General features: G+C 50.4%; 2 protein-coding genes across 8 annotated transcripts in view; one reads left to right on the top strand and one right to left on the bottom strand.

Moving 5' to 3' along the window:
- Positions 1 to 23,173, bottom strand: part of CLSTN3 (calsyntenin 3) — a 46,120-nt gene that overhangs the window by 10,930 nt on the left and 12,017 nt on the right. For 6 of the 7 annotated variants that reach the window (XM_023750004.1, XM_023749999.1, XM_023750000.1 and 3 more), the window contains 11 exons: positions 11,391 to 11,513; positions 10,742 to 10,937; positions 9,232 to 9,440; positions 8,842 to 8,991; positions 8,396 to 8,581; positions 7,662 to 7,943; positions 6,720 to 6,832; positions 4,342 to 4,504; positions 2,913 to 2,969; positions 1,932 to 2,089; positions 1,647 to 1,795 (listed from right to left, as the gene is read on the bottom strand). In XM_023750004.1, the coding sequence (XP_023605772.1) occupies positions 1,647 to 1,795; positions 1,932 to 2,089; positions 2,913 to 2,969; positions 4,342 to 4,504; positions 6,720 to 6,832; positions 7,662 to 7,943; positions 8,396 to 8,581; positions 8,842 to 8,991; positions 9,232 to 9,440; positions 10,742 to 10,937; positions 11,391 to 11,466 (1,739 nt within the window). In that variant the 5' untranslated portion in view covers positions 11,467 to 11,513. Of the gene's footprint in view, positions 1 to 1,646; positions 1,796 to 1,931; positions 2,090 to 2,912; positions 2,970 to 4,341; positions 4,505 to 6,719; positions 6,833 to 7,661; positions 7,944 to 8,395; positions 8,582 to 8,841; positions 8,992 to 9,231; positions 9,441 to 10,741; positions 10,938 to 11,390; positions 11,514 to 13,894; positions 14,260 to 23,173 lie in introns of those variants that run through there. The other variant, XM_006084191.3, reaches the window with a different exon arrangement.
- Positions 15,965 to 18,546, top strand: RBP5 (retinol binding protein 5). The gene is made up of 4 exons (XM_006084189.3): positions 15,965 to 16,037; positions 16,325 to 16,503; positions 17,892 to 17,993; positions 18,493 to 18,546. Exons 1-4 carry the CDS (start codon positions 15,965 to 15,967, stop codon positions 18,544 to 18,546), a joined length of 408 nt encoding a protein of 135 aa, XP_006084251.1.

Raw genomic sequence — 23,173 nt, 5'->3', positions numbered from 1 at the left:
AAAAAGGAAGGTCCTGGTAAGAATCTGTCTCCTCCCTGTTTTTTCCATTTTCAAAATGGGGCCCAAAATTACACAACCTCTTATGTTTTCTTTTCTTTTTTTTTCTTACCTCAGAAAAGAAAACCAACAAGGCCCCTCTCCTATACAAAGGATCAAAGTCAATTTCCCAGCCTTATATAAGCCCCTTCCTGAGCCGAAAAAGGTAGGAGGGATTCAGATAAGCCCATCAACAAAGGGGATGTCAACTCCTGCGCCCTGTGGGACTATGCTTGCAGAGCTCCACCCTGAGCTGAGACAGAGCCCTCCCTTCTGACTTGGTCCTTGGCTGATTGAGGAGGATTAAGCCCTTCTTAACTGGATGACAGCCCTCTGGCAACTAGGGTTCTGACTATAACATGATGGGACACATCCTCAGCTCTGATCTGTGCCCACATGACTTCATTTACCTGTGACCTTCAACTCCACATCGTCACCACACCACCTACCAGCAGCCAGATTCCCCAAAGCCCCTGCCCCTGCCTTCTACTGCCCTAATTGTGAGGCCTGATCATTACACCCAGTCACTGCCTAGGGCTCAGAACTCTCTCATCTCTAAACCCACTCCCCTCAAGATAGGGACAAATCAGTGGTAGTAATCTTCATACAGTTTATGGAGAAACTGAGGCAGCGTAAAGAAGAGAATGCTTACACAAGAATCCTGACTCTTACACTGTGTAATCCACCCACTAGATGGCAGTATATCCTAAAAACTGCCCCATAAACCTAATAAGGGGTGAAAATTCCCTTATAATAAGAGCCAACATTTGCAGAGTAGGCACTCTGCCAGGCGTTTGATCTGGATTATACCATTTAGTTATAACAATTCCATGAATTAAATTCTATTGTTATCCTTGCTTTATAGCATCTGTTCGATGTGAAAAAGCTAGTAATATCTGTGTCTATAACTATTATGCTTTCATTACCTCTCAATTAATCTGTATTTTTTAACACCAAATATACTTAAATCTTGAAGTAATGTATAATTTTTCTTTTAACGATTTCAAAATAATTCACTTAAAATGCAAAGGTCAGCAAACTTTTTCTGTGAAGGGCCAGACAGTAAATATTTTCAGCTTTTTGGCCATACAGTCTCTGTCCCAACTATTCAACCCTGCCATCACAGTGGAAAAGCAGCCATAAACAATATGCAAATGGACGGACATGGCTGTGTACTAATAAAACTTTATTTACAAAAACAGGCAGCAGGTCAGATTGAGCTTAGATCATCCACTTTGACCTTGCAAGAGCTTGATGAGTCAAGGTTAAAACAGGTAAAGCACCTAGAGCTATTTGCCCGATATCTTCAAGGTAATGAGTATTGAGTCAGAATTAATATCAGCCCTCCCAGCTCCCAATCCAGTTCCATCCCTGTCCCACTTTATGTATCAGCAGAGAGCCACCAAGAAGTTTAAAACCCCAAGTCCTGGAAGTGTGGCTCAGTGGAAAGAGTAATGCATCAGTTGCTGGGAAATCAGTCTAGTCCAGGCTATGTCAACCAAGCAGGTCAAGTGTCCTCTCCCCATCCATTAACTGAGCTACCCTGACCGCCAAAGGGTTCTGACCGTCTGTCCCTACTCTGTGACTTGCCCACCCCACCCCACACTCACTTGACGGCAGTGGTGAGGCGCAGGGGCCTGACGCCAGGCGTGGCAAAGCGCAGAGTGTTCATGTAAGCCACATGCTGCAGGGCATGGTTGAAGGTCTCCACGTCATCCCCCTCCAGGGTGAGCAGGGACTGCGAGGGGTTCACGTGGACCTGGGTCCCAGACACAGACACAGCTGAGAGCAGGCCCAGGAGGCAAGAGAGGAAGGGAGCCGAGGTAGAGAGGTGGGACAAGGTTGGGGAGCTGGGGACATGTCTGGAAGGAGAGGGCTGGAGGAAGGGGGTATACCTTCATGCCTTTGCCCAGGCTCTCGAAATCCCTATAGTCCAGCCCCTCCCGACATGCATAGAGGCACTCGATGACCTCGCGGCTCTCCAGGCGGCCTGAGCGCACGCTGAAACCAGCCAGGTAGCCATGAAAGTAGTGGTGGATCAGCAAGGGGTCTCCTAGGGCAGGAACACAGGGGCAGATGGGAGGTGAGAAGAAAGGAGGAATAGACAAGGAAAGGGACTAAGAGAAAGGGAAAAGAGAGAAAGGGCAGAAGGCTTGAGAAAGAAAATGCAAAGGAGAAAGGTGGGAACTAAAAGAAGGAAAGAAGAGAGATGAGAGAGAAATGAGGCTAAGTGGGAGATTGGAGAAGGCAGAGAGAGAATCTATAATAATAAAAGCTAATTAGACCAGATGTCCTTCCGGATGAAGCCAGGGCTGCGAGGACCAAGGCAAGCTGCTGCAGCTTCGAGGACCGAGCCCCTTGCACGAATTTTGTGCATTGGGCCTCTAGCACAGAATAAAACAAGGGGAGAAAGGGGTGAAAAATAGAAGCAACAGAAATAAGAAAAGCTTCCAGGACAGGGAAAAAGGGAAGAAGAAAAGCAAGACTCAGGGAGGAGAGAGGAGACACAATGAGGAAAAGGAGGAGATTGCAAGAGAGGGCATCTTCAGAAGCATGCAAGGAGACCAGGGTGAATGTGTGTGAGCTTCACAGATGCCCAGATCCTCCTGTGACTGCCTCCTGCCTCCTGCGTTTCAGCGAGAGAAACCCTTCACTCCCTTCTGTAGGCAGGATGGGACACCCAGAATCCAGCCAAACTCCATCTGTCCACTCACCAAGGAAACCCTACCTTGCTGTAGTTCTCAGAGGCTCTGCCCCCTGGTGGCATGGGAAGCAGTAACTAACAAGGCTGAACAGGATTTGGTGTGGAAAAGGGAGTGCAGAACAGAGAGTTAAGGTGAGAACTCTCTGGTCTCCAGTTCTTACACACAGAGTACCTTGGGTGGCATCCGTACTGTTGTCTCCACCTTTTTCTTTCTCCTTGTTCTTCTCCTCTGGAGGAGGAAAAAAAGTGGCAGTGAGCTCAAAGTTGTAAGGACAGATTGACAGAGAGGAAGAAGAAGTCTTTCCTGCTCTGGCCTGCCCTTATAAGACTTGCAACCTCTTTATTTATTTATTTGAGAGGCGGGGAGAGAGCAATTTGTTGTTCCACTTATTTATGTATTCACTAGAGGCCCGGTGCATGAAAACCATGCACTGGAGGGGGGGTTCCCTCAACTCAGTCTGTACCCTCTCACAGTCCAGGAGCCCTCAGGGGATGTCCGACTGATGGCCTAGGCCTGCTCCCCACAAGGAGCAGGCCTAAGCCGTCAGTCTGACATCCTTAGCACTGCCGCAGAGGCGGGAGAGGCTCCCGCCACAGCCACTGCGCTCGCCAGCTGTGAGCCGGCTTCTGGCTGAGCAGCACTCCTCCTGTGGGAGCGCACTGACCACCAGGGGGCAGCTCCTGTGTTGAGCGTCTGCCCCCTGGTGGTCAGTGCGCACCATAGCAACCGGCCATTCCGTCATTCGGCCGTTTAGTCAATTTGTATATTAGCCTTTTATTATATAGGATTGGTTGTTTCTTGGATGTGCTACCGGGGATCAAACCTGCAACCTTGGTGTATTGGGACAACACTCTAACCAACTGAGCTACCCGGCCAGGGCCCCAACCCTTCTTTTGTTATGTCTTAATCCCTCAGGCCTCTAGTATAGACAAACCCCCAAATATGTTGCTGAGGAAACACAAGTTCTGGTAAGACTGACAGACACACACACTCTCCCAGAAGGAAAAAAATAAATGAAAGAAAGAGCTTAAAGTTGGAAGATTGATGACTCTGAAGGATTACTGCCCTCCAACAGGGTAAAGGGCTGTGGAAATCATAATCACTGTGATGATTTTTTTCCACTGTTCCAGAGTGGAAACTGGCTGAAGTAACAGAAAGATTCCCATGATGCCTGAGAAGGAAATTTTTCCAAGTTAGAGGTGATGACCAGTTGAATAGGTAGGAGATATAGGGGGCTGTGGTGGCCACTGGAGATCTTTTTGAGTCACCTTGCCCAACTGTCCTTGCTCCTTCACCAATTCTAAGCCACTAGAGCAGCGATGGTGAACCTTTTGAGCTCGGCGTGTCAGCATTTTGAAAAACCCTAACTTAACTCTGGTGCCGTGTCACATATAGAAATTTTTTGATATTTGCAACCATAGTAAAACAAAGACTTATATTTTTGATATTTATTTTATATATTTAAATGCCATTTAACAAAGAAAAATCAACAAAAAAAATGAGTTCGCGTGTCACCTCTGACACGCGTGTCATAGGTTCGCCATCACTGCACTAGAGGCTCCAACCTTCAGTGTCTTCATGGAGCAACTCAGCGACTTACCAGTCCAGCAGGCCCCGATCATGAGAGCAGGTTCCTTTCGGGGTGGGTGGATGAGACCATTGTCATGGATGAGAGCAGGGTCAAAGGAGATGCCATCAGCATAGAGTGTGACGGTGGGGAACTCAAGGTTCAAAGCATAGTGGTGCCACTCGTCATCGCAGACCTGGGGGAGTAGGGTAGGGGCAAGAACCCCTCAGTGACTTCATCTTCAGGGAACTAACACAAGGCACTGCCCCTTCTCCTGAGAATCAAGGGACAGTTCTATCATCGGGACTTACTAGGGACTTATTGCCTATCCAGCTCAAGGAATAACATCCTTGTGCAAAATCTATCAGGCAACCAACCTAATACCTAAAATTCCACTCTTCAGGTAAATCTTTAAAACTATAAACATTTCTAAAAGGGGTAACATGCTATTTTATGAATTGATTTTTCCCAAAATAATTTATGCTTGGAACATGCTGAACTCTTTCCTACTTCAGGGCTTTTATATCTGTTTCTTCTCTGCCTAGAACACCCTCTCCTACCAGCTATTTCCCATCCTACTTCCTTTTCTCCTCAGTCACCTCCCCTGAACACCCAGTGTAAGGTAGGTTCCCCAATCTTTGCCTTCCCCTTTCCCCTACTTCAGTACCTTACTCTTGCAGAGCATTTATCACTATTCATCATTTTTATATGTCTGCTTACTTTCTAAAAATATATCTCCAACTGAAATGTAGCCTTAATGAAGGCAAAGATTTTGTTCCATCTTATACTCCATTGTATCCCCAGAATCTAGCAGACTGACAAGGACTTAATTGATATTTAATAAGTATTTTTTGAATAAATAAAAGTATAATAAAAATAGGAGTAATGTTACCAATATTAGCAACATGGCAGAAGGTCAAGAAATAGCAAATGGCAGACTATCTCTTTTAAAAAGTACCACAAAAAGCAGAAGCTTTTGCAAACAGCCCTCAACTATCCAGTTTGTGGGTTTTCCAGGCCCTTCATTTGCCATTCTCTCTCTTCCACTTCCTGCCTTTTTTCAGTCATTTGCTTAACCAGCCACTCCACCAGGGCTTGCAAGAAAAATAGGAGATGGAAACCCATTAGTCCCCACTAGTCCTTGTGGTTAGCTTGGAGAATGCAACTGTTGGCTCAAGAGAGGATTTTACTGTTTTCTTTTGTGGGGTTTTGGTCCATTTTTACTTATCCTTCATAATCACAGATAATAACAATAAGAAATAACATGTATAGAGTCCTTTCCAGTCTATGGTCATGTGTGGAATAATGACATTTTGGTCAACAATCTACCATATATACAATGGTGGTCCCATAAGATTATAATGGAGCTAAAAAATTCCTGTCGCCTAGTGACATCGTAGCTGTCATACATAAGGTGCAGCACATTGCTCACTTGTTTGTGGTGAAGCTGGTCTAAACAAGCCTACTGCACTGCCAGTTATATATAGAATAACTCATATAATCATGTACAGTACATATACTTCATAATGATCATAAACAACTATGTTACTGGTTTATGTACTTACTATACTATACTTTTTATCATTATTTCAGAATGTAGTCTTTCTACTCATAAAAAAATTTTGCTGTAAAAAACTGTGAACTGTTATGCCAGCAGCAGCCTCAGATTTCTCATGTTTACTATGGGTCTTGATTGCATCATTTTCTCTTGTGCTTGATTTAACCTCGTGTGGTTTTACACAGTAACATGCTATACAGGCTTGTAGCCTAGGCGCAAGAGGCTATCCCATATAGCCTAGGTGTGTAATAGGTTTCTGTAAGTGCACTCTGTGATGTTGACACAACGAAATTGCCTAACAACGCATTTCTTAGAACATATTCTGTTGTTAAACAGAGATAACAGTATAAAGGTCTATCGTGTCATTTAATCCTACAACAACCCTGAATATAGAATTCTTATTATCCCCATTTAATAGGTAAATAAACTGAAGTTTAGACATATTAACCAAGTTTTCAGAGCTAGTAAGTTCCCCGGGCGGGACTCAAACCCAATCTGTGTAACTCAGAATTACTTATTTTCTCAATTACAACATGCTAACTGCTTGAGAGTCAAAAACATGTACTATTAAGGTTCTAAATCAGAAAGAGATTAAATAAAACAAGGGGTAGGGGGAGGAAATGGTTGGTTGGGTTTGATGTTAGTAGTCATTTGTTTCCTATTTCCTTTTAACCCAGGAGTGCTTTCTGCAGGAGACAAGCCTTGGAAATAGAAAACAAAAGAACCTAGGGGTATAATGGTGAGGAACAGAAAGAGGGGGCATTAGCGACCCAAAAAACTCAAACCCCTGCCCTAGGCCCCTCCTCCCCTGAAAGCAAGTTACATGCACCCATCTTTCTGGCACTGGCCTCACCTGCTCCAGCTTCCAGAGGAACTTGACTGGGCGAGCACTCTCCAGCAGAGGCCAGTAGAGGAAGGAAATCCTGCAGCCATGGACCGTCAGTGAGTAGTGAGAGAAGCCGTCCTCTGAGGACAGAGGATGGGGATGGGGTTCAAACACAAGGCCTGGGGCAAGAACAGGTTCAAAGCACCAGAAGGGAGAGGACACTGGGTTCTCTTTGCCCTCTCATGCACTCCCTCACACCTGCATTCACTAGTCTTCTCCCCCAACACACACACACACACACACACACACACACACACACACACCTATGCCCAGTTCAGGTGGTAACTAGAGCTCCTTGGGCACTTTGATTGGCTGAGGGGGGACACCAGCCAACCTGCTTCCACCCAGATCATTATTGGTCCTTTGGTTAATACAAACATCACTGGTGACAATCCTCTTCAAGTCACGATATATGACCTCAGAGAAGTGGCAGAAATGAAAGAGCATATGCAGCTGAGCCCCCTGACACTCGAGCCCCAGAAGGATGTGTCACACAGTTGAGGGAGAAGATGTACTTAGTGATGGAGCCAACTAGCCCTTATAAGAGGAAAATGGGTAGAGGCAGAGGAGAAAGGATGGGGCACACCACCACCCAGGCCTTTCCACCATAGAGGAAGGGTTTCAATGGGAGCAGATTCGGGGGCAGTCTATAGTGGGATGCAGGAGGACTGGGCACCCCCAAGTGAGAATGGCAGTGAGCAGTCCCACTGCACTCTGAGAGCAGTAGGATCTCAACTTCTCATGTTGGGAGCCAATCAAAGAATTTCAGGAAGTATCAAACCTAGCACTGCCATCTTACAGGTGCAGCAAGAGGAAGTGACCCATTCGCAGTCACAGACTGGACAGTGATAGAGGCAGACAAGAGGCTAGGGTTCCCACTCTCCGACCAGTGCCCTGAGCAAGGCTCACCATTCTGGACAGTGTTACACACGATGGTTTCCTCTTCCTTCTTGCCCTTATTGGGAGTTACACCGTGCTTCATCCAGAAGGACAGGGTAAAGTGGTCACTGAGGCTGTCCTGGGGCCCCGAGCCCAGCCCAGCTGTGCCACCCAGGGGCACCTGCACGGCTTGGGTGCCGTTGAACCAGTAGATAAGACTGCTGTCCTGGCTGTAGTGCACTGAGAGTCCTGCCGTCCAGTTGGCATTGGGGCCAGGCATGGGCAACAGATCCACCTCCCCAGTGGCAGCACCTGCAGAAGCCCCAGAAAGCACACATGTCAGAGCTGAGCAGCAGCAGATTAGGAACTGGGGAGCAGGCAGGGAAAGAGTGACTAATGAGAAACAATCTCCTACAGTTCATCTCACCACCTCTCTGGCCTTTCAAAGACAAGAGAGGAATGGACCTCTCTTTTAGGAATACCTCTCCAATTAACTCATTCTCCAACTCTCCATCTCTCCCTATCATATTTCCACCATGTATCTGGTGATAGTTTTGTGCTACAATTATGCATCTTTGCCAATAACATATTTATTTGATCTTTGGATCACAAGAGCTAACTACATGCCACCACCCCTGTGAATATATACACCTGTGCATGGACAAAAGAAGATATAATGCAGCTTCTTACGAAAGAGGTCGAGGAGGGTCATGTAAAGGCTGGGTGGGAAGGGGCAGGACTCGGGGCTGGGGATGCACACCCACCACAGAGTTTCCGCAATGCCCGCTCGGAGTAGTTGTCTCGGTCACAGCCTTTGGCCACATGGCTGGTCTGCAGCTCTATGGTGGCCTGAATATTCCAGAGAGGTTCATCACAGGTCTCCAGGCGGATGCCAGGGAACAAAGCCAAGCTCCCGGCACCTGGTGCATATTCAATCCTTTTGTTCCAGCCTGCATGGGGGGGAGAGAGAGGGCCGTGGAGAGACAGAAGAGGAAGGCAGCCCCTCCTGTCTATCCATTCTGCTCTTGCCATTCCACTGACAGTCTCAGCCTCCTACAAAAATGGCTGTCCAGGGTGGACAGTTACAAGCCTGAACTAACTATCCCTCCCCTGACTCCTAGCCTAGCTCCCATGACTGTCAGAAGCGACAAAGAGTGAGGTGAAGGTAAAAAATGATTCACAAGATGAGTCACAGAGCAGGGCTCCTCACCTTGCCAGCTGGGTTTACAGGTGGGCTTCACCTGGATCTCCACCTGGGCGTCATCTGCCGCCCGCTTCTTCCCACAGTCATAAGCTGTCACCGTAAACTTGTAGAGCTTCTCCCCGCTGTACTGCAGCTTCTCTGTGTTCTCAATGTTCCCTGGGGTGGGGACGGGGGAGGATAGAGATGGTCAAAAGCACTAAAGAAAACCTAGGGAGACAAGGGGGACAGGGAGCAGGGGGCTCAGGAGCTAACTAAGCGGCAGGAAGCTGAAAAGAGGGTATCTCAGGAAAAATGCTCCACATCTGGAAAGGAGGGTGTGGAGGGCAAAGTGGACAGCTCAGCCCTAGGATGTCCTGAGGGATATGGGTGCACAAGGTGGGCAGGGGCTGGACTTACCATCATTGTCAATGAGGAAGGGGGTGTTGGGTGTGAGGATCTCGTAGTAGCAGATCTGGCTGTACTGGGGGGAGCAGTCACCATCAATGGCTTCCACCCGCAGGATGCGGTCATACAGCTTCCCCTCAGTCACTGCAGCTCGGTACAGCCGCTCCACAAACACGGGGGCAAACTCATTCACATCATTGACACGCACATGAACGGTCGCCCTGCATGTGCCAGAGCGGGAGGAGGGGAGAGAACTGTCAGCCATCCTCATACTGGAGACTCAAGAGAGGCACAAGCAGAAATCCAGACAGGGAATCAGAGCAGGAGGGAGGCAGTCTGTCCCTTAGCCTGGGGCAGTCGGGATGCCCATCCCCACTCCCCAGGGCACCAGACACCTCAGGGGAGAGGGCCTTCAAGGGAACTGTGCTAAGGAAAGGATATCTGCTGTGAGGGGTAAGAACCACCCCCGGTGACACCAACACTGATTTTGATGGCTTCTGACAGAATGCTATAGGTTGGGGCTGCCCAGAAGAGGGGTAAGAGGATTTTGTGTCCAGCAGGTCGTTCCTTCACAACAATCGGACCCAATGAGATAATCAAGGAAGATACAGGGTAAAAGCCAAGTTAAAAACCAACCATGGGAAAGGAAGTGGCATTTGTACAAAAGCCATGTCATCTGTCATAAGCAGTACACAGAAGACGAGTATTGCCTTTTGTGAACAAGTGTACAATATGCATGTCAGCTGTGGCCCTCTCTGCTCAGGTCCCCACAGGGCAACCAAAGCTCAGGCTAACCCTTCGCGCTGAAGCCTGCCCCTACCCTAGATCCAGGCACCCAGGACCCCTCGAGGCAAAGTTCCTGTCTCCAAATGGGAAACTGAGTCATAAAGAGCTGTTGATCACCAGGGCCTCTTAGCAACCCAGGAATCCTGCCTGCCAATTTTCATCCAGTCTCACATGAGAAGTTAGCTTGAAACAAAGGAGTCCCAGGTCCCAGCCTCTTTCATGCTGTAGCCAGCTCCTGCCTACCCTCACCCAGAGTGCTGTGTGTGTTATAACGGTGTGAGAGTGGTGCACACTGCAGATAGACCGACGGAACAGTAGGAAGGAATCTACTGTGCTGAGTGTGCTCATTCGCTTCCTCCTTGCTCTCCTGGTCATCATAACTCCCATGTATTGAGCCCATTACTATCTGTCAGGCACTGTGGTGCATGCTTTTTATACAAACCATCTCCTTTCATCTTCACAGCAACCTAAAGAAGTAGGTGACATCATTATTTCTATTTTACAGATAAGAAAAGCAGATCCAGAAAGGCTAAGTTGCCCAAGGCCATAAGAGGCAGAGCCAGGGTTAGATCCCACTAAGTTCTACTATATAATTCTGTCTCCTGTCCCTAAACCCTGTAAACAGAGAGGGAAAGGGCAGATAATACTCAATGACTGCACCGATGGAGGATGGCGAGGGGCTTGGAAGGAGGGAGGAGACCCTGCAGCAGGGGGCACGGGACTAGGGCTTCCTCACTTGTGGGACTTCTTGGTGTTGGCTCCATCAGGGCCCTCGCCACAGTCATAGGCCTGGATGGTGAAAGTGTGCTCCTTCTGGGCCTCGCAGTCCACTGGCTCCTTGGCCCGAATCAGCCCTTCTCCTGTTGCCTTGTCCAGGATCACAGCCTCGAAGGGCACCCCAGACCCATGGAGCCGGAAGCCACAGATCTCACCTGGCCGAGGGGGTAGGGGAAGATGAGGCTCTTGCACTACTTCCAGCATCTCCTTCCAGCCTCAGCCTCCCTGCCTCGGGTTCCCACTTCACCTCTCCTCCCAAACCCAGTCCTTTTTGTGCATCTGAAAGCAATAATTATCAAGCATACAGCTCCAATGCCAGCTTTCCTGATCAACAACCTCTCAGAGGTACCAGGCCTGAGATCTGGAAAAATCTTGATGCATTTAACCCCTATCCTGCCCATGTCCTCTCTGGTTGCCTTTACCCAACCACCAGCTTCAATGTAGCCCTTTCTACTCCTTGAGCCAACTTCATCTTCCACTTTCCAAGGCCTCTTTCTCACTTCCTTATTGCTCTCCTTCCCAGGACCTCCCCTCTCCTTTCCTGCCCTCTACCCTCCCAACCACTTTTCTCTGCCCTACCCACCTGGCAATCCACCAATCCCAATTACCTGCATAGCGCAGGGGGGCGTCCTTGTCCAAGGCGAAGAGTGGTGGGTTCAGCAGGACCGTGTTGTCATTCTCCATGACGATGCCCTGGTACTCCGCCTCGATCCATGGCTTGTGCTTGTTGGCTGACCCCCCAAGGGAGAGGAGAGGAAGAACCTGTGAGCTCGCCCGTCACTCCCACACAACCCTCATTGACTCAGACAAACTCACACTCCAGTATCACTACCCTTTCCACACCCTGCAGAAGCACCTGCAGGTGGAAAAAATGAGGACAAGAAATCAGCTATTAAAGGAGTCAGAAGGCCTGAGGGAGGTCACAGCCTTCTCCTATGGCAGGATAGAACGTTTCCATGGCAACAGTCTGCCCTGAGGAGAGGGATGGATCTTCTAACTTCACTGGGAAACATGGTCAGAGGATGGAGAATTTTCTTTAGGGATTTCAAGTGCTGGAGAATGGAGACTGGGGAATTCAGGAAATAGTGGTGGGCCATCAGAAGGCCCTGGGAAAGGGGAGGGATAGATGAAGGGCTGAGTTGATGTTAGAAAAAGGAGATCTAGAAGTTTCCTGAGATCCTGATTGTTTATCCACTCCATCACCACTTCCACTACCCCATTCAATCCTGATCCCTTCACTCTGCACTTCTCCCAGCCAAGCCCCAACCTAAGGCCATTCTCTCAGAGTAGAGGGAAGAGGGGGAAAGAGAGAAGAGAAAATATATAGGACAGAGGGAGGGGGACAGAGAAGGGCAGCGATAGAGCGGAGGAATCAATGCCAAATAACTGGACCCAGCAGAGCCAACATCCTAAGGGATTATCGAGCTGGCCTAGAATCAGGACAAATCTCCTCCCTGCTTCTCACCCCCACAGCCAAGAGAACACACTTGTAACCAACACATTTCTATGTCCCCCCCCACCAAGGTGACCAAACCCCATGCTCCCTGAACCCTACTTTTTATACAGTCTCATAACTTAGTCCCAATTCTTGTCTACTCTATCCTACTTCCCTTCAACCACCAGCCCATTCTGGATGGATCAGCCTCCAAATCTCCCTATCTCCTACCAGACTTAGCTCAACTGTGCTTCCTGCCAGGACCAGTTTCCCACTAGCCTGGTAAGAGGCTATGGGGAAAGCACAGCATCTTCCCTTCCCTTCCCTTCCTACATCACCTCCCAACCCCAACCTCCACCGCCTGCTCTATCTAATCCTATCATGTCAACCCTCAGGCTCCCAGGTACATTTATGATGGTCCATCAGCAGGACATGGGCAGAGAAAGACATCATCCAAAAGGATGTCGCCAAAGGAAACTCGTCCCCAGAATGTCATGGTGAGCAAGAAATCCATTTTTTCCTCCAACCCTACCCCCAAAAGCCGTCTTGTATCTGAAAGTCTGCCCCTTTCTTGCTGATGACTACCACCACCCCTTCTCTAGTGGCAGAGGTGAAAGCCACAAGACAGTGCTCAGAAGGCAGCACAGGAAGTGGCAGGAGGCTAAAAAACCAGACTGAGGTCAGAGATTGAGGATGGAGGGGAGACACACAGCAAGGTCAGCACTGGGCACCCTCTTCACAGCTCACCCCTGACCCTGCTCCTCTCCTCTTGGCCACCAGCTCTCTCCTTGTGTCCATCTCCTTTCACTCACTCCTAGGCTCCCTGTCTTTTCCTTCCTTGACTCCCCCCCCCACCCCGTCTTCTCCTCCATTCTTCCTGATTTCCCTTTCATTCCTCTCTCCCCTTTTTTTGCCTCCACGTTTACCCTTTCCAACCCCTTCTTATGCCCCTCCCACACATCATCTCCCTTCTCCTTCTCAGCTTTCCCTCTCAGCACTCATCTAGCTCCCCCACACACCCACTTCTGCCCTTTCCTGCCTTTCTCCACCTACCTGAGCCCTCTTCCTCCACCCCTTCCCTTCTTCCCTCCCTCTTGGTCCCTCTGTGGGCCTCACCCAGCTGAATTTATCTGCTGTCTGCCAGAGAGGGCAGCTCTGGTAACCCACAACCCAGCTGCATGCAGGCATAAGGGTATAGATGCAGAGGAACACGCCAAAACATACGTGCTCCGAATTGCTGAGCTGCAAGGAACAGTTTCTCCCCAGGATGGGATGGAGATGAACCAGATGGATCTGCCACACACCCTTAGTGCACGCACACCCCAGTGAAAATGGAGAACCACCCGGAGATGTATAATGACCCTCAGGGCAAGTCCTTCCGAGACCTGAAATATCTCCAAGGGAGACAGGGAGACAGAAACCCCAAGATGGGAATAGGGACCAAATGGGACCCAAGAAGCCTATGGATAAAGATGGACCAGACAGGAGGATGTGGGGAGGGGGGGGTATGTTTCAAAGGAAAGGAGAAGGGGTACGTCTGAGAAAATGGATGGGAAGGGGAATGGTGGGAAGAACTGACACCTGTCATGTGCCAGAGAGCCTCATGGCTCCTGCTCACCCCTACCCCCCAATGTTCTGCCTGAAACCCCTCTTTTAGTGCCCCCCCACCTCACTCACCTTTGTTACAGGAGCTGGAGGGAAGAAGGGAGGCCAGCAAGAGGGGCAGCAGCAAGAGGGTCATGGTGTGGTGTGGTAAAGAGCAGGGCAGGGCCAGGCGATTGCTCTCCCCTGGGAGCCTCAAGCCCACTTACTGCTCCTTGGGGGAGGGATGCAGGGGACCTCCAAGGAGGGGAGGGAAGAGAGAGGGCAGCAGGGCAGAGACAGAAGGAGCCTGCCGCCCACACTAGTCCATAGAGCAGACCTGGGCAGACCCCAACCTGGGTGGCGGAGGTGGGGGACTTGCAGTGGCTTCTCGTATGCTCTCCAGCCCGGCTTCCTCGCTCTTTCGCTCTCTCTCATTCCCATCCCCTCTACTGCAGGATGACGTAAGCACAGCTAGACGAAGATTGATGAGGCCATGGGCCAATCGGTTGACTGGGAGGGCCAGGTGCTGCAGCGGGGGAGGGAACCAATGGAACCGGGGAGCTGGGGCGGGAGGATGCTTTTAGGGCTTTTTCCCCCTGGATTGCAATTTGCGGGAGCCAGGGAACTGCGGGGGCTGGAGAGGAAGCTGGAGAGCCGTAGAGGGGGTGGGAAATAAGACGGACCTCGGGAGAATCTAGAAGCTAGAAGCTCGGGGGTGGGGAACCAAGACGTCAACGGAGACCTGAGGGAGGCGAGGAGGAGCAGTACCGCGTCACCCCACCCCCACCCCCCAACTCTGCATTAACCTCTTTACACAGTCCATTCCATCAGCAAGTCCCCGCTGCGTGCCTCCTGGGAACCGTGAAGTAAAACCCACAGCCTGAACCCGAAAGATCCTAGCATTTCAGTTCCCAGCCCCAGGTCTCTCAGGAAAACACGGGGTGGTCAGCAGGGCGGCGGAAAGGGCTTTGGAACTGAAGGAAAAGTGAGATTTTTGTGCCGCGCACGCACACACACACACACACACACACACACGCACGCACACACCTGTCGAGGCAGTCCACCACCGGGTGTAATTTTCCCCACTGCCTACCTTCCCTGCCTTCCTCTCCCCGAATTCCCCACCTTAATCCATCTTAAATCAGCCCATTGATTCTGAAGCCAGAGAAGTTGGTAGGTTGGGGGCGGGAGGTGGGGCACAAAATAATTGAGGCACACCTCCCTCCACCATGGGAATACTGGTAAGCTTGGGCTGTCTGAGGGCTGAGGCACTGGGGGGTGGGGGGGCGGGGGGGGGGTATGTATCATCAATGACTCCACAGGGAGAAGGAAACCCCTGGATCCCAGGCCAAAGCGTGTAAAATTCTCCAGAATAGCCAACCAACCTCCTCCCTCACCTTCCGCTCTGGACTCTGAACTCAACACCTCATCAGGCTGCCCACCGCCCCCTCTGTGCTTAGGACGAGCAGTTTCTCCACCTCCTTCCCAGTGGTCTTATAGGACAGAGCCTGGAATGCAGCTAGGGGAGGTGTCTAGAGGAGTTGTGGGGGCCAGCACGATAGGATTTGCTTCACTTTGGCTCGTGGTCAGCTGGCTGTCCTCCTTCTTCCCCCACCTTCTCCCCTCATACTTTTCAGGATCCCCAACTCAGCCCCAGGATCTCAGAATATTGTTGGAACTCATCCCTGGGTAAGCCTGGAAGAGCCCACACTCCACACAGCAAGACCAGCTCCTCCCAGGGGGACACCATCTCCCCAGGGCTCTGGAATGGTTCCCAAGCCTCCCACAAATGGGCTGGAAGCCAAGCTGACCTTTGGAAAGGCTCAAGTCTTGGATGACTGACAGCCCCAGATCCTGCTCCAGGTTCCTTCCTCAGGAAAAGCCGAGGTCCAGCACGACCTTGCCAAGTCCCTGCCCCTCCTTCGGGCAGCAAACACCACCCCAAACTCATCATGAGGGGAGGGAGGCGGTCTGGTAGGAGCTCTTATTGCAACAGAGCCCCGGGCGCTATAAAAACCCTGGTAAGCATAGACCTTTACACAAGCCTGTCTCTGTGTGTGGAGGCCTGGCGGGAGTCTCTCCTGCCAGACAACACCCCTCCCTCCTCACCCTGTCTCCTATAGTCTCCTAAGATCTCCATCTCCATCTTGGCCAGCCTGGACAATGCCTCCCAACCTCACCGGCTACTACTGCTTTGTCTCACAGAAGAACATGGAGGACTACCTGCAAGCCCTAAGTAATGGCCTCACCCCTCCCAGACCCCTCTCACTCCCCCTTTTCCCTCTACCTTCCTGCCTCTCCATCCCATTGAGAAGGGGGAATGCTGGGGTTGGACCCTGTGGGAAGGCTCAGGAGCTGGCACCTCTCTTGGGATCCATCTCTAGGAGTGTTTCTGGGAGGGAGTAAATCAATATAGTCCAGACCCAGCTGAGAGAAAGCTCACAGCCCCCAAGGGGCTGCTGCAGGTGGGGGAACCCTGGCTGGCTGGCTAAGAGGACACCGGCTAAGAGATCATCCCCACAGACATCAACGTGGCTCTGCGGAAGATAGCACTGCTGCTCAAGCCAGACAAGGAGATTGACCATCGGGGCAACCACATGACAGTGAAGACCCTCAGCACCTTTCGCAACTACGTTCTAGAATTCGAGGTGGGAGTAGAGTTTGAGGAGGACCTACGGATGGTGGATGGACGAAAATGCCAGGTACCTTTCCTCAGGTTCGGGGCGGGGGAGGGGATGTGGATGAGCAAGTAGGTGCTTCTTAATAATTCGGGGCAAAGCAAAATGACCTCACCCAGCCAGAGCCAGGGGAAATGACCACCACAGCATGCTGTGGAGTCCCCAGGATAACAGGGTCCTGGTGCGCCCCACTCCCACTCTCTCCCTGCAGGATCTTATCGCCAGTCAACAGGACCAAAAGAGCAGGTCACCCTCAGGCCAATGAGCAAATATTTGCTTACCCTCTAGCCTTTGACCCTATTCATCACCACAGTCTTTTTTCCCTTAGCCTCTGTAACTTCACTCTCCTGCATTTCTTTCTGCTTCTTACATATTCCTTTTGGTCTCCTTTGCAGATCCTAGTTCCCTGTTGCTTTTTACTTTTCTAATGTAGCTACTAGAACTCTTTCAATTATATATGTGGCTTACATTCCCATTCTATTTCTACTGAACATTGCTGTTTCACATGGCTCTCATCTGTTCCTAACCTTTCTCACTATCCCCAGCCTAACTCAGGCCCTCATTTCTCACCTGGTACCTGAAATTAGCCCTCAATCTTAACCCTTCTTTAAACCACTCTGTGTACTGTAGCCACAGGATCTAACATGTAAAAGTGACCATGTCACTCCCTTACTTAAACCCTTTCCATGACAATCTACTACGCTCCAGGTAAGGTCATATGCTTCACACAGCACACTAGTGTCCTTCCCACATACACACTAGGTTACAGCCCCTCAGAACTGTTTGCCCTCTTTCTTACTTCTGTGCTGTTACTTTCCTGGCTAGAAATTTCCCATTAGCTCCAATCTAATTAACTCCTCACTTCCTTGAAGATTTAGCTCCTCGCTCCCATCCTCAACAGTCTTGCCTGGTATCATAAATATCTATTTACTGATCAAGATTCTGAGCTCCCTGTTTAGCAGGGTCTATCTTATAAGTATTGATTGGAATGCCCAGGCCCACCCAGCTCTGGCTCTGGGAGCTTAATCCTTCATTCTCAGGAAAGCTTCAGCTGTCCTTGAAACTGAGAAAGAGATTCCCTGATGGAACTCCCAACCTATCTCTTCTTTCCCAAAGGCCCCTCCAGGTTGACCAGAAGTATCCAGAGGACAAAGTCTCCGTTCTTCATCACCCACTCCCCAATTTCACCCTGGTTATCCTGCTCCCTCCCTACTCTGCCCTATAGTAGACAAACTGTGGGCCCCCCTCAGTGGCCTTTAAGAGTGGGGGGGGAGGGGTCCTAAATCAGAGCAACCTTCTCACTCAGAATGAAGGGGCTGGAGCAAGACAGTGTCTGCTGTGGTGTAAAAGGGGACAGCCCAGCCAGAGTGGAACTGCCCCTCAGTCTTCCTTTACTCCTGCCTTGCCTGTAGACCATAGTAACCTGGGAGGAGGAGCAGCTGGTCTGTGTGCAGAAAGGGGAGGTGCCTAACCGAGGCTGGAGGCACTGGCTGGAAGGAGAGATGCTGTACCTGGTAAGCTGGGTGAGGTCTGGGAAAAGGAACCCAACTGGGCATGTCTGGAGAGGGGCCTCCAGCTAGGATCATGTCTTTGCCCAAATCAGATAACTCTACTACTCTATCTGCTGCCCCTCTCCAAAGAAAACAACCAAGACAGGGGGACAAAAGCACTGGGGAACAAAAGCATATAAAAAAAATTTTTCAAAAGAGCTCTGGGGAGAGTCGAGAGAGGAAAAAATAGAGTGGTCGAGGTGGGGCCCTGGCTACAAATCAAGTGAATGTCCATAAATCAAAACTGGAGAGATGGAGACTTCACCATTTCACATTCCCTGACCCAGCTACCTTCCTTCCTCTGGGGTGAAAAGTTGAAGGTCTGGACAATGATACAATCCCTCATGCATCAAATGCTCTAGTTGATGTATCCTGAGGATTAAATGGAGGTCAAGGACCTTGAGAAAGGAGCTCCAGCTGGCAAGAACTTTCTTTTTCCTCAACTTTCCTTCTTTATCCCCAGGAACTGACCGCAAGGGATGCAGTATGCAAGCAGGTCTTCAGGAAGGTCAAGTAGCCAGAAAGGAGCTGAGGGCCACTCCAGACAGCACCAGTCCCCAGACTCCTCTTGTTTGTGCATCTTCAAGCCCAGATTGTCCCAGGTCATCAGTCCCTTTCTCAGGCCCTTACCCTCCTGCTGAGTCCCTCCTCAGCCCTCCCCACGTTAATCTATAACTTGCAGCCCCTAAGGCCAAAGTCCTTTCTTTCTCACACTCCACTGCCCAATAGTGACCTTATATCCAGTTCACGGTCTGGCCTCCTGGATGAAAGAAACGGGCAAAGAGGAAATGATGCTAGAGAATAACCAATCTCAACTCTCTTTATTTTCCATCTAAGAAAGACCTAAGCATTGAGCATTTGAGGGTTAGTGAAAAGTCTATCCTGGAGGACCTTTTGGAAAACTGTGACTGGGGTTCAAGAATTTAAGAGTCTTTTTGTCTATGTCCTTGTCCTTATTTTGGAAAAAGCCTCATAGGCTCAACAGAACCAGGCCCAAGGCACTGAACAGAGTTCAGTTTACCAACATCTGAATGCATCCTGGCTATGGTATACTTTCATCCTACATGTTGGGGAAGAAGGAGGTGACTGGGTAAGACTCTTTGTGCAGTACTGGGAGGAGGTTGAGAAGCTTCTAAATAGTGGCCTGGCCTCCATGTCTACTTTGAGAAGGATAGGCAGCAAGAAGGCCTGAAAAGGGAAACAGATGGAAGATACAAGGCCAAGGGCTACAAAGATGAGGATCATGGAGGTGTGAAGGCAACAGTAAGAGAAAGACCAATAGGCCTGGCTATAGAGACCCTCTTCCTAAAGGCCAACAAAAATGGGGACAGAGGATAAGAGGGAGAACTAACACCAAGGCCCCTCTCTTAGGGTTCTGGAATCACTGCCCTGGAAAACAGCCCCGAGGACAGGCCCTATTCATGTTCATGGCCAGCTCTAACCTCTAGCACCTCCCTACCTCCAGTGGCCTTGGTTCTTTCAGAATAAAAGTACTATAGGACAAGAGTCAGAAAGAAGAGGACTCGGTGTGGGGTGGGGACAGAGTCTGGCTGGGGGGGGGGGGGGATTGTTGGAAAGTCCCTGGCTTGTGCTCATTAGATGAACACTTCTGTCCCCTGTAATGGCTCTGCCCCACACACATTCAGGACAGTCACTGGGGCTCCGGCCAGAAGAACTAGGCTTGCAACACTGACCCTACCACACACTCTGGAATGCATTTGGAAAAGAGCAAGAAAAGAACTCAGAGGAGAACTGGAAAGCTTATTCCTTGCCCAGACTCTCTGCAGAGTCACCGGCCAAGTGGGGAGGACAGAGAGCCTCCTCTCAGACAAGCTGCCCAGCAGAAGCTCCAAGGGCTACTGGGCCTTACCTTGTCCCTTTCCAAGGTAGAGAGAAGCTGAAGGAGGATGCTCCATGTGTATTCACCCATTACCTAAGTCACCAGGTCAACGCAGTGTCCCAGCCACTCTGCGTTCACAGTGCATATCCAAGCCTCTCCCCACAGGACTGTTCTCTGTGCTCTTTATGTTAGTTCAGTGCCCCTCACTGGAGTCTTGACAGAGGGCCTGACCCAGAACCTTGGAGGCCTCCATGGTGACTAGCAGGCCCAAATAAAAGCAGTCTCAATCCCCCAAAACTCCTGTGACATGAGTATCCTCATCCTCCACTCGATCCCACCCCTCCAGGAGCCAGAGGCCTGAAGACCCACAAAGGAACACAAGCAACCAGAGGAGGACTGAGCAGCTACAGAGCCATTTACAAGGGGGTGAGAGCCTGGACCTACTGAGACTAAGAGCTCTGCTGCTGTTTCCCCCTATGGGCAGCAGGGGGCGCTTCTCACCACAGTGGGAGCCAGAGACCCACCAAGTTGTCTTCCCTTCTCTGCCACCTTCTTGGATATTCCATTCCCCACTGGACACACACACACAGCAGACTTCCCAATCTGCATACTCACTCTGACAAGACCCCTACCCTCCTTCAAATCAGGCTGCTCCATTCATTCTGATAGAAAAGATGGTCACCAGGAGCACCGACATGTGAGTAAGGAAAGGACAGGAGAGGAGGCAACAGCCATAGATGGATGGGTGGATGCCAAGGTGGGTCTCACCCCAGCCCTTCCAGGGGAACACAGGGTGGGTCCTGAGACAGACTTTGATTTTTTTTTTTTTTTTACCAGAGTCTTTGGTCCCAGGGAAATGATCAGGAATCCAAGATGTTTCTTTCCATCTGAGATAAGGGCTGGCACCCATCTAAGCCAGCCCTATGCCAGGCCCCTATCCCACTTCCACTCCACACAGCTGAGATAGCATCATATAGTTACCAACAACTTTCTTGCCTGAATGCCAAATGAGCCTTTAGGTCAGTGGTTCTCAACCTTCTGGCCCTTTAAATGCAGTTCCTCATATTGTGACCCAACCATAAAATTATTTTTGTTGCTACTTCATAACTGTAATGTTGCTACTGTTATGAATCGTAATGTAAATATCTGCTATGCAGGATGGTCTTAGGCGACCGCTGTGAAAGGGTCATTCGACCGCCAAAGGGGTCGCGACCCACAGGTTGAGAACCGCTGCTTTAGGTCAATCCAGACACTTCTGCTCAGAAGGAACTGGCCAACATGGGCAGGAGGACAGGAGCAGGTGTGTGTCCTCTGAAGCAGAGGACCACATGCTGCCCAAGGACTCAGGCTCCATGTTCTGGGAGGAGGCCCAAGAGGAGGCAGGAGCAGCAAAGTCTAGCCGTGTACCCCTCTCTAGCTGACCCCCTCTCCCCCCAGCCCACATGCCCAGGGAGCTCAGGCAGAAGCAGTAAATCCCTCAACCCTAAATCACAAAGGCCATCCCAGCCAGGAGGCTGACCCTGGAAACCCTTGGAGACCACTGCAAATCCTAGGATCCCAACAGAGAGCACAGGCCTGTCCACATTGACCCCTTTTCCCAACCCAAATGCTATCCCCTAAGAGGCAAGAACCCTATCTGGTTTAGGCTTAAATAACCAAAGGTCAGTAAGAGGCCAGCAGTCCCTGATGTGGCTGAGGATAAAGATGAGGGTGGGGGCTGCCCCTGGCTATGGCCTGGTCCTCCCCTCCCCTCCTTCCTGCCCTTCCACAGGCTGCTCTTCCCTCTGGAGTTCACTGCTCCTGCCCAGCCTAGGGACGACCTCCAGTACCCACACCCAGCTCTCTGGGACATCTCTCCCAACTTTCCCCTCTCAATCAAGATAACACCCATGCCGAAGGGTCCCTGAGCACTGACCTGGAGTCACCCCAAGGCTGTGTCATGTATGGACAGTTGAGGATGGGGGAGACCTTGCAGGTACAACAGGAGGGGAAAGGATGAGGAGGCCAAATGGCCAAATTAATGGGCTCTGTGCAGGAGCCCATTAATTGGGAGGGAGTTTTACACCGTGATCAGGTGAACAGGCTCTACAGTGGCGCCTTGACTTACGAGTGTCCCGACTAACGAGCTTTTTGAGATACCAGCTGTCTCTCAGCCAATTTTTTGCATTGAGTTGATAGAGTAATTTGAGTTAACGAGCTCCTTAACGAGCTCGGTCTCGGAACGAATTAAACTTGTAAGTCAAGGCCCCACTGTAGTGTCAAACTACCACCTCTTCCTAGTGGTGTGAGAATATACAAGCCACTAACCTATGGTAAAACCACATTTGCTGGTCATGCAAAGCAATTCCAAGGGTTCCTCCTTCCTCCCAGGAATATTCCATGTAAAATTGCTCAGCATGCGACCTGGAATCGAGTAAGCATCGATGACGTTAGCTGTTATTGCTTTTACTATCTCCTTCCTCTTAACTCGATGATTGAAATTCCCTTAACTGGAAGCAAAGCCTTGTATTCTACAGTTAATGTTAAAGAGGGCTCATGCCTCTGAGGTCACACAGTGGGTTATATTCATACCCAAGTATAACTGACTGATACCAAGGATTGAGAGATAGTACAGGCCTCACTGTGACTGGAGGTGACAGGGATGGAAGGGAGTCGTTGCCCCCTCTAAAGCTTCAGAACCAGAATCTCTCACTGTGTCCCATAGTCCCCTCACCCCCAGGAGGACAAGTGTGCTGTCCCAGACTGCACCGCCCTACAGAGCCCCTATGGAGTCAGCTGTGCAGAGCCATTAGCCTCCACCCCCACCTGAGTTCCTCCTGGACTCCTCCCCCACAGTACACACTGAAGCTACACCATTCAAGGGGCTGGACCCCCCATGGCAGGGGCTGTGTCCAGGCCCCAGACTTCTCTAGTTACCAGCTGCAGGTGCAGCCACTTTCCCTCGACCTGTCTGGCTCCTTACCCTTCTTCCCCATGGATGCCAGCACCCTCGGCCCTGTCCTGGGGTTTTTCCTCATGCTTTCCTCTTGCCTGAGAGTCCTCCAGCCTCCTACCCCTGATCCCCTGCAGCATATCTCCTGTCATCTTTCTACCCTAACGAAGCCCCAGCGATCCTTCCAATCGTACCTCCGTTTGGACCTCACCAGCCCTCGCTCCCTACCCTGGACATGACCCAGTATGCAGAGGATTGACTTGAGTGTCAGCTACACAGTTTTCCTTTTATACCAGTGTGTGTGTGTGACCATCATGCACCTGTCTTGCACACGTCTCTTCTACGTAAGTGTGTGGGGGACAGGTGTGTATT

This window comes from Myotis lucifugus, unplaced genomic scaffold, assembly GCF_000147115.1.
Source record: "Myotis lucifugus unplaced genomic scaffold, Myoluc2.0 scaffold_10, whole genome shotgun sequence".
Taxonomy (NCBI): domain Eukaryota; kingdom Metazoa; phylum Chordata; class Mammalia; order Chiroptera; family Vespertilionidae; genus Myotis; species Myotis lucifugus.
This window is presented reverse-complemented; position numbering and strand designations above follow the sequence as displayed.

What these genes read in the sequence shown, in the direction of transcription:
- RBP5 (XM_006084189.3), top strand. Translation starts at nt 15,965, where the DNA reads ATGCCTCCCAACCTCACCGGCTACTACTGCTTTGTCTCACAGAAGAAC. An exon ending in GGACTACCTGCAAGCCCTAA is followed by an intron (nt 16,038 to 16,324) that starts GTAATGGCCTCA and finishes TCATCCCCACAG; the next exon opens with ACATCAACGTGGCTCTGCGG. An exon ending in TGGATGGACGAAAATGCCAG is followed by an intron (nt 16,504 to 17,891) that starts GTACCTTTCCTC and finishes CCTTGCCTGTAG; the next exon opens with ACCATAGTAACCTGGGAGGA.